Source organism: Lithobates pipiens, unplaced genomic scaffold, assembly GCF_037356315.1.
Source record: "Lithobates pipiens isolate NorthernLeopardFrog02 unplaced genomic scaffold, aLitPip1_a1.2 Scaffold_18, whole genome shotgun sequence".
Taxonomy (NCBI): Eukaryota; Metazoa; Chordata; class Amphibia; order Anura; family Ranidae; genus Lithobates; species Lithobates pipiens.
Genome location: NW_027507758.1, coordinates 555,333,579 through 555,348,953, shown reverse-complemented (window position 1 = coordinate 555,348,953; position 15,375 = coordinate 555,333,579). Strand labels below are relative to the sequence as shown.

Below are 15,375 nucleotides of genomic sequence, written 5' to 3'. Positions count from 1 at the left end.
GCGGGCAACCCCGCGGACATCCAGTCCGTAGGACCAGCGATCACACTCGTGGAGGTCGCGGCTGGCGTGTGCGCCAGCAAACCCGCTTCTTTAAGGGCAACGGACAGGTACGTTAATCTGCCTGTACGTGCAATTCTGCCGACGTATATCAGCGCGAGCCGGTCGGCAATCGGTTAAAGAGTCGCCTATTGAGATTTTTAGGTACCATAATTTGGCACTATTTCAAAGCGAGACATGGTGCTAGGTATCTATTTAATCAGCATAAAATCATCTTTTATGTTTTGAAAAATAATTGGGTATTATACTGTGTTTGTGTTCACTAAAACTTGTTAGAGTCTATTTTTTCCTGAAAATGTGCATTTAATAAAGTGCTGCTCAACTATTGTGCCACATAAAAAATTGCAACAACTATTTTTTTTCCCAGCGTCTCTACTTAAACAAAATATAATGTTTGGAGGTCCTAAGTAATTTTCTTGCAAAAAAAAAAGAAAAACCACAAAACAGATTTTTACATGTATGAGTGAAATGTGGAGTTTGGCCAGAACTGGTTAAACAGCTTATCTTCTGCCTCCAGGGCCTGAAACACATCAGACTGACATCATTACATAATGCAGTATAGTACTAATTGTCTTCACAGTAGTATTTATATAGCACCAACTATTTACGCAGCACCTTACACATATATTGTACATTCACATCAATCCCTGCCCTCAAGGAGCTACCTAATTCACATTCATACAAGCCAATTAACCTATCAGCATGTCTTTGGATTGTGGGAGGAAACCCACATTAGCACAGGGAGAACATGCCATCTATTTTTTTTTTACAAGTTATGGCAGCGATCTGCAACTTTTATTGGCACTGCGACATTATGGCGGACAGATTGGATCACTATAAAAATGCACTGATTACTGTGTAAATGTCACTGGTGGGGAAGGGGTTAACACTAGGGGACGATCAACGGGTTAACTGTATTCCTTAGTGTGTGTTCTAACTGTGGGGGAGGGGATTGACTATAGAAGATGACAGATCGTGGTTGCTAGTTAGTAGGAACTCACAATCTGCCTCTCTTCACAGAACAGGGATTTGTGTGTTTACACACACACTTCCCTGTTCTGTCTCTCGTGTGTGGCCGGCGGTCATTGCGACCGCCGGCCATGAGAACCAGCACCCCAGTGCAGCTCCTGCTATCCTGCTTAAAGGAGCCATGTACAGGAGACAACGGCTCGCGGGATTGTGCTGACCTGCCGCAGTATAATGTTGGAGGCTGGTCGGTAAGCGGTTAAGATAAAATGTCTTTTGTGTGCAGCAGCTCCCCTCAGCCCTACTAATACTTGCCTGAACCCCATCTCGATCCAGAGATGCTGCACGAGAGATTCAGCTGTCCGGTGCCATTGGCTCCTGCTGCTGTCAAAGTTAGTGAGACAATTAGGAGAGAAAGGAGGCCGGGCAAGGCCATAGCTCCATGTCTAAATTGACACAGGGAGCTGCAGCCTGGCTTGGGTGCCCCCATAGCAAGCTGCTTGCTGTGGGGGTGCTCAACAGGAAAAGGAGCACCAAATAAGCACCCAAGAAAAGGAGGATCTGGGCTGCTTTGTGCAAAACCACTGCACAGAGCAGGTACGTATAGCATGTTTGTTATCTTTAACGAATAAAAAACAAGACTTTAGTATCATTTTAGGTTTGCCTTTACTACCCTGTTTAGTGCTAGTTCCTTGATACTGGATACTGGATACTAAGTTACTTACTTTTAGTGGTTTCTTGTGATATTGTATGTTTGTACACTGCTGGTGTGTCAGAGGGGCTGAGTTTCTTGAAAATGTGTTGATACAAAGAAATGAGGACCCAGCCTAATCAGCTGCTCCTTTGGCGTGGCTTAGGCCGCGTACACACGGGCGGACTGTTCGCCCAACCTTGTTCGTCAAACAGTTTGACAAACAGTCCGCTCAAAATTAGCATGAACGGACTTGACTACACACGACGAACGAACAGTCCGCTGAAACCGTGCGCGATGACGTGAACGGCACGTACGACGGGACTAGAAAAACGACGTCCTATACACTGCAATGCAACCTTCGGCGTGTAAATTCTTTCTGAGCATGCGCGAGACTTAGTTTGACGAACAAGCCTACACACGAGCGGACTGTCCGCTCAAACCAAGTTTCAGCGGACAGTTTTACAGGATTTCCGAAAAACTTTGTTCGTCAGACTGTCCGCTGAAACTGTCTGCTGAAGCCCACACACGAGCGGACTGTCCGCTGAAACACTGTTCAGCGGACAAAGTTGGGCGAACAGTCCGCCCGTGTGTACGCGGCCTTATGCAACCGAATTACAGTTATACCAGGGCTTAATTGGGCTTTACATAACACTTATTTTACAACACTCAACACTGAATGGATATACTGGTGGAAGCAAAAGCTAAAGAAGTTATATTTTTCTTTAAAATGATGTGCACTGCCTGACTCAATCTCTAAAGTTATTTAGTATATTGATTAATTGATTTGCAGAAGGTCAAATCCTCTACTTCATTATGAAGGTCACACTTACCATGTATGGGTGGAGAACCATTTGTGAAATTTCGAGTGTAGCCAGGGCCATTTACACAGCATGTTAATTGTACCGGTGCTGGGTTTTCACACGTCAGATATGTTTGCAGAGGGTAAACTGTTATTTCTTCTGTGCGAGGCAAAGGTATAATATTCACACTGAGAGTGGCATATGTACTTAGGCTGCCCTGGTAGACGATACAAAAGTAGGTGCCTGTGAACAAAAGACCAATAAAATGATGTAAGGTTAGATTGCACCCACCTGCCCACAATTTCCCCAACACTGGGGCTATATTACCCAACACATGAAAATCCACAAGTAGGATATAAAATATATAGTAATCAGGCATAACAATATGAACAGTGATAGGTAAAGTCCAGGCGGTGACAAGGGGTGGGCAGGAGGGGCGGCTGCCCCTGGTGCAATGGCTTAGTGCAGGGGTAGAGGGCACCCTGACCCTAAGATGTTTTGAAACCCGTGAAAATGGGCAATGATTTGAGCAACTTTGGCAAAGGCCAAATTGTAATGGCTAGATGACCAGGTCAGAACATCTCCAAAACTGCAGCTCTTGTGGGATGTTCCCAGTCTGCAGTGGTCAGAACATACCATAAGTGGTCCAAGGAAGGAAAACCGGTGAACCATGGACAGCCAAGGCTCATTGATGCACATGCAGGGAGAAGGCTGTCCTGTGTAGTCCAATCCAATAGAAGAGCTACTGTAGCTCAAATTAATGAAAAAGTTAAGGCTGGTTCTAAAAGAAAGGTGTCAGATTGAGCAGTGTATCGCAGTTTGTGCACATGGGGCTGGTCAGGGTGCCCAGGCTGACACGTGTCCACAGCCAAAAGCACCAACAATGGGTATGTGAGCATCAGAACTGGACCACATAGCAATGGAAGAAGGGGACCTGGTCTGATGAATTCAAGAATGGTTTGAGGAGAAAGACAACAATGAGTTTGAGGTGTTGACTTGACTTTCACTTTTTCAAGATTTCAATCCAACTGAGCATCTGTGAAATGCGTTGACTAAACAAGTTTAATCCGTGGAGGCCTCACCTCACAACTTACAGGACTAAAAGGATCTGCTACTGATGGCTTGGTGCCAGATACAACAGCATACCCGCAGAGGTCTAGTGGAGTCCATGCCCCAATGGGTTATGGTGGGTGGTCATAACATTATGCCTAATCGGTCCAAATCAGTGGCGGCTGGTGCTCAAATTTTTTTTTCGGGGGGGGGGGGGGGGGGGGGGGGCGCACTAGGGCCATAGCACTCAACACAAAAAAAAACAAAAAAACTAAGTTAGGATATAGAGGTGCATCTCCAAAAATTCGAATATCGTCAAATTAATACATCATGTACAAATGTATATGTTTTTTCAAATGCAAGCCTGAATTTTACACGGTACCAGCCCATTGTCATCCTTTTACAGCAGAGCTCAGACTGGTGGAGGAAGAAGCAGCACAAGGAGCCAATCAACTGTGCTGCAATGTTCATGTGCATGAACAAGGGACACACTGATAGGAGTAGAGAGCAAAGTGACAGGTAGAAGAGCTTATAAATCTACTGTAGAAAACCCCTTTTCTGCGTGCCTCCCTGAAACCAGCTCTGTTACTGAGGTATGAGTTCTGGGCTTTATCCCACCAACATACATTTGGGCACTCACGGAGAGCATTACAAGGACCCAAAAGGACACAGTACGACACAATTTCATTAACCACTTCAATGCCAGGCACTTTCACCCTTTCCTGCGCAGGACAGCACTGATGGGCACCGATAGGCCCCACAGATGGGCACTGACAGGCGGCACAGATGGGCACTGACAGCCGGTACTGGCGCTGATAGACGATACTGATTGGCACTGATAGGTGGTACTGATTAGCACTGATGGGCAGCACTGATGATGAGGTTTTGACCGGTAGTACTGTAGGGCACTGATTGGCAATGTGATGGGCACTGACTAGAACTGTGGTGGGCACTATATGGCACTGATTGGCACTTTTTTGGGCACTGAAAGGCGATCCTGAGGGGGCACTGACTGGGTACCTTTTTGGCACATCTGATGGGGCTATGCTGATTATCAGCACAAACCACCCCTCTGACAGGGAGAGCCGCCGATCGGCTTTAACTTCCTGGTTCACGCGATGATCAGCTATGATTGACCACAGCTGATCATGTGGTAAGACGCCTCTGACAGAGGCTTCTTATCACAATCGGAGATGCGGCGTGTCAGACTTGTAGCACTTGCGATTGCTGCACTGCATGTTATCCTGCTGGACATCATATGACACCCAGTCAGGATAACAGAACCACTTCCCGGATGTCAATCTGTTATTGACTGTGTGGGAACTGGGAAGTGGTTAAAAATAGATTACAGGGCCATTAAATAGAGGATGTGTATGGATTATTTGTGGAAATGAAGGATCTTGTTTATCGTCACTTTAAGGGTCTCTGAATCCAACCACAGTGGGGGTTATTACCATTAATTATTAATGGTCACAGCAGTACAAAATAAACTGGGAATTCTGCTGGAGAGATATCATTGGAACCCCAAAAAATAGACTTTTAAACAAAAGTAATTATTATATCTACATAAAATACTTAGGATTTTTTTTTGTAATTCAATTCCAATTTTTCATTAAAACTTGAGACAAACAGCTAAATTACACAAAATGAAATACACAGTACTGTGTTAAGAGAGCTATTTTATCTGGCAAAGGATTTATTTCTGTCCATCCAGTCCTGAGATTTACACAGCTCTGCTACACAGCAGGGTAAAGGACTGGTAGCTGCAGTTTCACTTACATATTTGCTTTCCATCGCAAGCCCGAGAGTAGACAATAAAAGTAGAAGCAACACACTGTTAAGCTCATGACTCTGGCACTTTGCTCTCTCCTTCTATCAGCACGCGGCTTGTACTACAGCACAGCTGATTGGTTCCTTTTGTTGCTTCTCCCTACCCTAGTCTCAGCTCGGCTGTAGGTCTGATACCAAGACAAGTTCAGTTATTTGTACTGCTTGCATTTATGATGCATTCATGATTACATAGCTGCTGTTTATATCTGCCTGGAGTCAGTGGCGGCCCGTCTATAGAAAAAGGTCCATCTAAATTAGATGTCACTTCCTGTTTTCTCTCTCCCATTGCCCCAGAGAGAAAGAAAACCGAAGTATGAGGAGCAGAATCCTCCATTGCTGCTGCCAGTGGAAGGAGACACCGCAGGAGAGGACAACACGCAAGGTAAGTACCGCTGTGCTCCCACGGAGAACGAGGGGGAGGAGGGTTCGATGTGACACAGGCTGGCTGCATTTGGTGGGACACAGGCAAGGCTGCATTTGATGTGACACAGGCAAAGCTGCATTTGGTGGGACACAGGCAAGGCTGCATTTGATGTGACACAGGCAAGGCTGCATTTGATGTGACACAGGCAAGGCTGCATTTGGTGGGACACAGGCAAGGCTGCATTTGATGTGACACAGGCAAGGCTGCATTTGATGTGACACAGGCAAGGCTGCATTTGGTGGGACACAGGCAAGGCTGCATTTGGTGGGACACAGGCAAGGCTGCATTTGATGTGACACAGGCAAAGCTGCATTTGGTGGGACACAGGCAAGGCTGCATTTGATGTGACACAGGCAAGGCTGCATTTGATGTGACACAGGCAAGGCTGCATTTGGTGGGACACAGGCAAGGCTGCATTTGATGTGACACAGGCAAGGCTGCATTTGGTGGGACACAGGCAAGGCTGCATTTGATGTGACACAGGCAAGGCTGCATTTGATGTGACACAGGCAAGGCTGCATTTGATGTGACACAGGCAAAGCTGCATTTGGTGGGACACAGGCAAGGCTGCATTTGGTGGGACACAGGCTGGCTGCATTTGGTGGGACACAGGCAAGGCTGCATTTGGTGGGACACAGGCAAGGCTGCATTTGGTGGGACACAGGCAAGGCTGCATTTGGTGGGACACAGGCAAGGCTGCATTTGGTGGGGCACAGGCTGCATTTGATGTGACACAGGCTTAAAGGTGTAAAAAAATACTGCACTGTGAAAAGATGTGTTGTACCCAGCTGCCAACACTACTGAAGACTACACAGTAACATGCAAAAATGAAAACAAAAAAGTGTAGCGCTTAGGTGGCAACAAACCACATGAACCAGTAAGGCAGTAATTCAAGCAAAGAAAATGACATACACTTCAAAAAAAAGAAAATATGTGTAAATTCCGTTGTATATCAAGAGATCTTACTCCCAAGTGGAAGAGTGCATGAACCTCATGCACACAAAAGGTTAAAGTAAATAAAATTAATTTAACATATACAGTCCATCAAGTGAACGTCTAACAGTCCTTGAAATGTGTAATATCAATCACAATTCCAAACTTGAGGTGACGTGAAAAAAGGTGAAATTCAACTTCTGATGTATAGAATAATACCACCACCACCGTGATAAAGAAGGGGAGTACCAAAAGTAGTACAGGAACCTTTTTTCTGAGTCGGAGCGACTCGAGACGCTCCTCTCAGAACGGTTCCATTGTACAGAACGGGGGCGACTTGCGAGAGCGAGGCGAGGCGAGTCGTGTCGCCTCGCATCGCCCGCTGTGTGAACCGGCTCTTACTGGTTCATGTGGTTTGTTGCCACCTAAGCGCTACACTTTTTTGTTTTAATTTTTGCATATGACACAGGCTGCATGTAAGGAGGGACTCCACTAGGGGCACCTGATGGCATCTGGTGGCAGGCGACATGGCTAGTGACACACTCAGGGCTCCCACTGATTCTGCATTATGGTGAGTTGAATGATTTAATTTTATATTACAATGTAATAATAGAAATAACAACCATGGTGCCAGGATCATTGAAATGCCAACACCAGGTGTTTGGAATATCTTTATCTGCTGTTAAACTTTCTAGAATACACATATTTCTATTGTTGTTTAGGATCTGGGCCTGCTGTCCCTCCATCCCTCTCTCCCTCTCCCGCCATCCCTCATTAAACTCAGATGCCAACCGCACCACCTTAGATTCCCCCACTATTTCGATGAAACCACGCCCATTTTCAACAAGTGGGAGGGGTCAAAAAGGAAGGGTGGGGTCTGGCGCCCCCCCCCCCCATCCTAAAACTTCACCAGCCGCCACTGCCTCAGCTTTAAAGGGTTAGTTCACCTTCACCAAAAAGGGGGCCCCTGTAGATAAAAACAAACCATGCAGCTTTCACCAAAGCTGAATAATGCTCTTGTTATAGGTGTAGGTCAACTATGCCTTGTTACTAGGCCAAGACATTCCAAGCTGACTCAAATCCTTTCCAGTGTGCTCTCTCTCTCCTGTTCTAGTAGCCCTGAACCCAGCACTTCTGTAACAAAAAAGATAGTGGACCACAAATATGCAGGAGTTTAGGTGTCCATTTCTGTGATGGTGGGGGTGTGAACAGTTACAGCTGGGAGTGTCTTAGCAACAGCCTAGCAACAATTCAGGACGGTGATGCCATTTCTGGGAGTTTTTCGGCCAGACTTCAGGAGGTACTTAGATGGCTTACACCAATATCAGGGCCATTATTCAATTTTAGCATAGCTGCACAGTTTTTTTTAATTTACAGATGCCCATTAACTGCATATGCAGTTTGATGAAGGTGAACTGAAGGTGAACTAACTAAGTTTGACCATATTACATTTATGTGATCTAGTCATATTATAAAATTATTTATGTCGTATGTCACATATGGTTGTTTTACACACCAGCCCAAGAAGGGGTTACCCCTTCCTTCCGTAAACTTCCACTGTTAGCTACAATGTTGCTGATGGTGTCTTTCGTCCATACAATCTTAGTAACAGTCATATTCGTCTGGCAATTCACATTAAGATTTTTTCTTGTTGAAATTTTCAAGGATGATGGTATTGTGATACTAGCTGCAGAAAACAGAAATAGAGCGTTAGAAAATACCCATACAAAGCAAACTGAAGTAAAAACTCATACAGAGGTCCGATATAGATGTAGGACCCCTCTGATCCCCAGAGCATGTGAGGAACCTCAAAGGCAGGGTGGGCTAGCATTCCACTCAGGGTCTAGTCCTCGGCAGTAGTGGAGAAATGCGTACAGGTAGGCATCTGTAAGCGGGGCCCTGGTTCACCGCCAGCAATGACCATGCTGGCTAAGGGTCCCTCCCACCATCATCCTGCATAGGAGCCAGATAGGGTACAGACACTATCACACCTGGGGAAACCCTGCCATCTTTGGTCACTCTCATTTTCCAGGCCTGAGGCCCACCTTTCAAATTATGATTGTCCACACAATCAACCTTTTAATGTTTTATTGTGGCAGGAGAACAAGCAATACACAACCTCCACCTGCGCTCTGTCAGTCCTGACATTATCATTCTGCACAATGGAAGTCCATAACAAAATAGGATAAGTTTCCCCATAAGTGGGTTCTCCACCCAAGCATGTTATGGCCCTACCCCAAAAGGTTCCCTTCCTAAGGCTACAAGCTTACATATTATTATACTAGGGATAGCCTTTTCCCATCACATTTAGCCCCAGGCCCCCTAGCTAAAGATTATTTAGGACAGACTAGCCCCATCCACTAGATCCACCCAAAGGAAGGGTTTCCCTAAAAGGAGTACCAATCCCTGCTTACACCTCAGTCACTTTTCGATGTATGAAATTAAGTTTGTTGACTCTCCCTCCTGGGAGAGGAGGTTAGGGCACAGAACACTCATGAACTAGGCAAACTCCAGATAAGGGAACAAAGGTTCTTATATTAAAATACCTTTGGGCCTGTTCATTCACACCAGGTGCAGTAGGACAGCGTAGGGCAGTTATTCCAGCCCACTACAAGAAAAGGCAAAATGCCTTGTTTCCTACCTGGCTACCTCACATGACACGACTGCAAGGGCATGTACTTTTTTCAGAGCAGTGTCAATTTGTGACATTTCAATGAAGGTAATTTAATAAAAAAGTAAAAACAGTTTAATAACTGCAACTGGCGCATCTGCAATGCTGTTATCCTACAGCACTCCAGCATCTCTGTTCTTGTGCAACCCCTGGTAAGGCACATGTTCATACCTCACAAATTTTGGACTTGAATATGAGAGACATATTAGGGAGATGGCTAATGGGGCAAAAAGTGAGTAGATATTATGCTAAATATTGGGCAAGGCTTAAATTGATAGTAAAGCCTTGCATTTTTTTTAACCACTTGCCTACTGGGCACTTTTACACCCTTCCTGCTCAGGCCTATTTTAAACTTGCACTGCAGTTGCACTTTGAATGACAATTGCGTGGTCATGCAACACTGTAACCATATGACATTTTTATCATTTTTTTTTCACACTAATAGAGCTTACCTTTTGGTGGCATTTACTCACCACTAGGTCTTTTAATTTTTGCTAAATAAACAAATAACACCAAAAATTTTGAAAAAAAAACAAAAAAATCTTTTTCATAGTTATAAAATTTTGCAAACAGCTAATTTTTTTCCTTTACTGATGTGCGCTGATGAGGCTGCACTGATGGGCACTTATGGGTGGCACTGATAGGCCATACTAATGGGCACTGGTAGGCAGCACTGATAGGTGACACTGATGAGGAGGCACTGATGGGCACGGATTGACAGCACTGGTGGGCACTGTTGGGACTGCGATCACAGACCGTGCCACCTGAAATGAATGGTTTAGCAACAGGGTCTCATATATATATATATATATATATATATATATATATACATATATATATATATATATATATATATATATATATATATATATATATATATATGGTGTCGAGTGGTTTCAAATGTCCAAAACTATTTTCTGGTGAGTTATTATCATGATTGGTTTAAATTGCGCTTTTAGCATACAATATGTGATGTGGCAGCTTTCAAGATCAGGGTCCAAGTCTGTAAAATGCGGAGGTAAAAGATTGAAGGGGTTGAGCTGTAGACTTAGTTGCAGAGATTATGTATTGGAAGGGTTGGGGGAATAGTGGTGGTAGACCTTAGTGTAGAAGGTACTAAGGAGGGTAGAAACCTCTCTGGATAAATGTAGACAACATACCTTTTTTATAGTAGGTCACTTTTATTGTCTTCGAAATTGTTGCCCCTTTATTTCGCTGAAAGCTACATGTATAGCTGGTGACCGATAAGAGGAATTCTTGGACATTGGGGGTCACACTGTATATGCTGCATGTTGTGTTGCTTGTTGAGTTCCCTGTACCTCCTATTGAGAACAGACTGAGATCATTTACATAGAAATTAGTAGACTTACATTTTTTTTTTTTTGCATCAGTTTATAGCACGCCATAATCTCTCGTCAACAAATTTGTGGCAAGTTTTACGCCCTTGTGGTTTTTGGGTGTCCTTCTTCTTATCGCCACTATTTTGCCTATTGGCAGTGCTGCTTTGACATCACATGCAATCCTTTTTCCTTTTTTCCTTTTTTTTAACATCTTCCTCGATTTTATTTTTATTTATTTTAAAGAAATTCGAAAAAGTAGGAATATTACAAAAATATGCTTCCTATTCCATAAACTTATATTTTCCCGTCCCCTCCCCCTCAGATCTCCCTCCCCAACCCCCCCCCTCTCTCTCTCCGTCTCTCTCTCCCGCCCTCCCCCTCCTCTCCCCTCGGGACCACTCATTCTGGGACATTCCCTTGTTTCTTATACTCCAACCATTTTCCCCATTTGCTATGATAAATTTCCACTTGATCTCCTCTTTTAAATATTGATTCCTCCATTGATCTTAACCACTCTACTTTAGCTAACCATTCCCTCATGGATGGGGGTTCAACAGAGCCCCATCTCTTTGGGATCAGGCTTTTTGCAGCAATCAATAAGTGAGGTACCAATGAATTTTTATATTCTCCTATTGTTTTATCAGTCTCATGGAATAGACATGTCCAAGGATCCTTCTTTACCTGTTCCCCTGTTATCTGGAAGATGTTTCCTATTATTTTCTCCCAATAAAGGCCAATCTTACCACACTCCCACCAGATATGTGCAAAAGTTCCCACCTTATCACAACCCCTCCAGCAGAGTGCTGATATGTCCGGCCTTCTCTTATGCGCTCTTTGTGGGACAATATACCATCTTGCCATTAATTTAAATGACATTTCCGCTGACATATTGTCCTTAGATATTGTACCTGCTATTCTTAAAATCTTCTTTCTACGTTCCTTATCTCCCAGAGTACCCAACTCTTCTTCCCATTTTTTTAAAAACAGTGGTTCTCCTGGTTCCTTTTCCTCCTCCAGAATTTTATAGATTTTGGACAAACTTTTTTTTTTACAGCCCGGGTCTGAAAGTATTCTCTCCATAGGTCTAAGATCTCCTTCCCCGCGGAGTGGTCGGGGTAGCGCCTGAACAAAATGTTTAATTTGTGCATATCTCCAGCTGTCTAATTTCCTACATCCCCATTTTTGTCTTATTTCTCCTAAAGTACAAACTCTGTCCCCGTTCATCACATCTTTCAAAAAAATATCATCCCTTTTTGCCCATCTTGTGAAATAAACATATTCTTCCTTCCCTGGTTTAAAAAAGCTTGTGTCTAATAAAGAAATTAAAGGTGAATTGTGCTGCCAGTGATTTAATTCACCCACTTTATCCCATATTCTAAACAAATTAGTAGTTAGTGGGTTAGTGCTTCTCCCCAAGTCACGGTAGTCCCTAGGTATCCAGATCCTTTTTCCTAAATTAACTCCACTTTGTGTTTTCTCTATATTTACCCACCCTTTATCACCTTTATCATACACCCAATCCACCACCCGTGAGATTACTGCTGCCTGATAATATCTTCTAAAGTTCGGGGCGGCTAATCCCCCTTCTACTTTCCCCCTTTCCAGAGTCGCATATGAGATTCTAGGATTCCTACGTCCCCATATATGTTTTAAAATTAGGGTTTGGAGTTTCCTAAAGAACTCCTGCGGAACTTTTATTGGGATCATTTGAAACACATATATCAGTTTTGGTAAAATAAACATTTTCAACGCGTTTACTCTTCCTATTAGCGACAGGGGCTTATATCTCATGCGTTTAATACATTCTTTCACCCTATTCAATATATCTGTATAATTAGCTGCGTATGCGGATGACAATGTGGGTGTGATTTTTACTCCCAGGTACCTCAAATCTTCCCTACACCAAATGAAGGGGAAGAACCTCTGGAGTTCCTCTTGTTCTTTTTTTGGTACCGTTATGTTCAGAATCTCAGTTTTTGACATATTAATCTTGAAATTTGTCAGCTTCCCATATCTATGGATCTCCCTGATTATATTTGGCAAAGTCACCCTGAGGTCCAATACATAAAATAATATGTCATCCGCATACGCAGAGATCTTATACTCTTCTCCGCCCATTCTCACCCCCCTTATGTCTCCATTCTTCCTAATTGAAGCCAACAAGGGTTCCAAGGCGAGTATAAACAGCATTGGAGACAGGGGGCATCCCTGTCTAGTTCCATTGTATAGCTTCACTACCGGGGAGAGGTTACCGTTAATTTTAATTTTTGCCGACGGGCGGGAATAAAATGCTTTTATCCATCGTAATATTTTTTCTTTTAACCCCAAATATCTTAAAGTCTCAAACATGAAGCCCCAGTCTACCCTGTCGAATGCTTTTTCAGCATCCACCGATAACAGGGCGACTGGGGGTCCACTGCTCTCCGCCCCATGAATCAACATTAGGGTTTTAAGACAGTTATCCCTCCCCTCCCTGCCCATAACAAACCCCGTTTGGTCCTTATGGACCCATTGGGGGAGCAACGGTTTCAATCTCTCTGCTATCACTTTTGAGAATATCTTCACATCCGTGTTCAGAAGAGAGATTGGTCTATAACTCCCAGGGGTTGTTGGCTCCTTCCCCTCCTTTAATATCAAAGTTATGTAAGCCATCAATGCCTCTTCCCTCAGATCTTCCCCTTCTGCAACTGCATTCATATACTCGCATAATTTGGGGGCCAATATCTTTTCAAACTTTTTATAATATAAAATTGGAAACCCATCCGGGCCTGGACTTTTCCCTATTGCCATCCCTCTTATTGCCCTCGCCACCTCGTCTACCGTGACCGGGGTCTCCAACATTTCCAGCTCTTCCTCTGGGACTTTAGGAAGATCTATCCCTTTTAAATACTCAGTAGCTCTGTTTTTCTCCATTCCCTGTCCTACCTTATATAACAGACTATAATATTTATGGAAGACCGTCGCTATTTCAGGGGTGGAGTGCTTCATTTCCCCCTTTTCATTTTTAATTTTGGGTATGAAAGACGCATTCCTTCTCTCCCGCACTACTCTCGCTAACCATTTCCCAGGTTTGTTCCCCTCCTGGTATCTTATGCTCTCTACCCAGTGGTTAACTCGCACCCTTTCCTCCTCCATAAGTTCTTCTAGTTGTAGCTTCTTCTCTTTTAGCTCTACTTTCTCTGGGATCCCCTTTGATCTAGTTTGTTGCTCCAGTTCCCAAATCTCCTTATTTAGATCTTGTAACCTTTTCCCTATTTCCTTTTTTTTCCCTGTCCCGATGCTTATTAGGATACCTCGTATATATGCTTTGTGGGTCTCCCATATCGTACTCCTCGTAACCCCAGGGGAATCATTTCTTATAAAAAACTCTTCTAGTTCTGTTTCAATTCTGCTTCTAGTTTCTGGGTCCTGGATCAAGGCTTCATTTAATCTCCATGTCTCTCTTTTAGCCTGATCCATTACAAGCTCCAGCTGCACCATGACTGGAGCGTGGTCAGATAAGGAGATAGATTTTATTACTGTATCTTTGAGAGCTGGGAGCATTTGATGTTCAATCAGAACATAATCAATTCGGGTGAATGTCCCATGCACCGAAGAGTAGAAAGTATAGTCTCTGCTGTTCGGATGTTTAATCCTCCAAGCGTCAACCAACTGAAATTCTAAGAGCAGGGCCTTTATTTTTTTATATCTAAGCTCCGGCCATCGCGGGGACCCAGCTGAGGAGTCCACTCGAGGGTCGATGCTCATATTCAGATCTCCCGCTACTATCAGTTTACCTTTTTTAAACTCCGCTAATAGTTCCAAAACCTTCCTCAAAAATTTATCTGGGTCCCTGTTTGGGGAGTATATATTCGCAAAGGTGTATATTCCATCCGATAGTTTCCCTCTTATAAACAAGAATCTCCCTTCCGGGTCGGCCATCTGTTTCTCGACTTCAAACCTAACACTTCTCTCAAAGCCTATTGCTACCCCCCTGGCGTTACATGTTGTAGAGTCACCGTAGAACCATGTTGGGAACCCCCGGGACGTCAATCTCCCTGTAGCCTCGTGTGATAAATGTGTTTCCTGCAAGCAGACCACATTCGCTCCATACAATTCCAACTCCCTATTAACTCTAAACTTTTTTTGGGGAGTACTTATACCCCTTACATTATATGTTATCAATTTCAGTCTTGTCATGTCTCACTGATCCCCTCCCCCTCCTCTCCTCCCCCGGCCCTCCGGGAGGGAAACATCCCCCCCCCACCGGAGGTCGACGCGGGGGAAGAGAGAAGGGGGGGGCGAGAGAGCGGGAGAGAGAGCACCTAAACCCTGTTTGAGAGAGAGATTACCCCCTAACCCACCCCCCCCTCCACCCCCCTCCCATCCCCCCTCCCCCCTTCCCCCTCCTCCATTCGGAGGAGTGAACAATTTCCACATTTGTTCCTCGCTTAGGTGTCCCGGTGACCCACAGGTCACCTTTTGCCCACCTAGCCTTCTTGGGGAGGACCGCCTCATTCATGGCCTATCCACGTGCCCTCGCCTTCCCCCCCAACTCCCCCCCTCACCCACCAATGATGGTAATTATACCCCCTCCCTCCCCCCCCCATCCTGAACCCGAGACCATTGCA

The 15,375-nt window shown here is 44.4% G+C and overlaps 1 protein-coding gene across 1 annotated transcript in view; it reads right to left on the bottom strand.

Moving 5' to 3' along the window:
* LOC143988964 (adhesion G protein-coupled receptor F5-like) overlaps positions 1-15,375 on the bottom strand; it is an 84,594-nt gene that overhangs the window by 34,570 nt on the left and 34,649 nt on the right. Inside the window, exons 8-10 of the mRNA XM_077488924.1 lie at positions 10,586-10,747; positions 8,271-8,441; positions 2,548-2,760 (exon numbers count right to left, since the gene is read on the bottom strand). Of these exons, the coding sequence (XP_077345050.1) occupies positions 2,548-2,760; positions 8,271-8,441; positions 10,586-10,747 (546 nt within the window). The remainder of the gene's footprint in view (positions 1-2,547; positions 2,761-8,270; positions 8,442-10,585; positions 10,748-15,375) is intronic.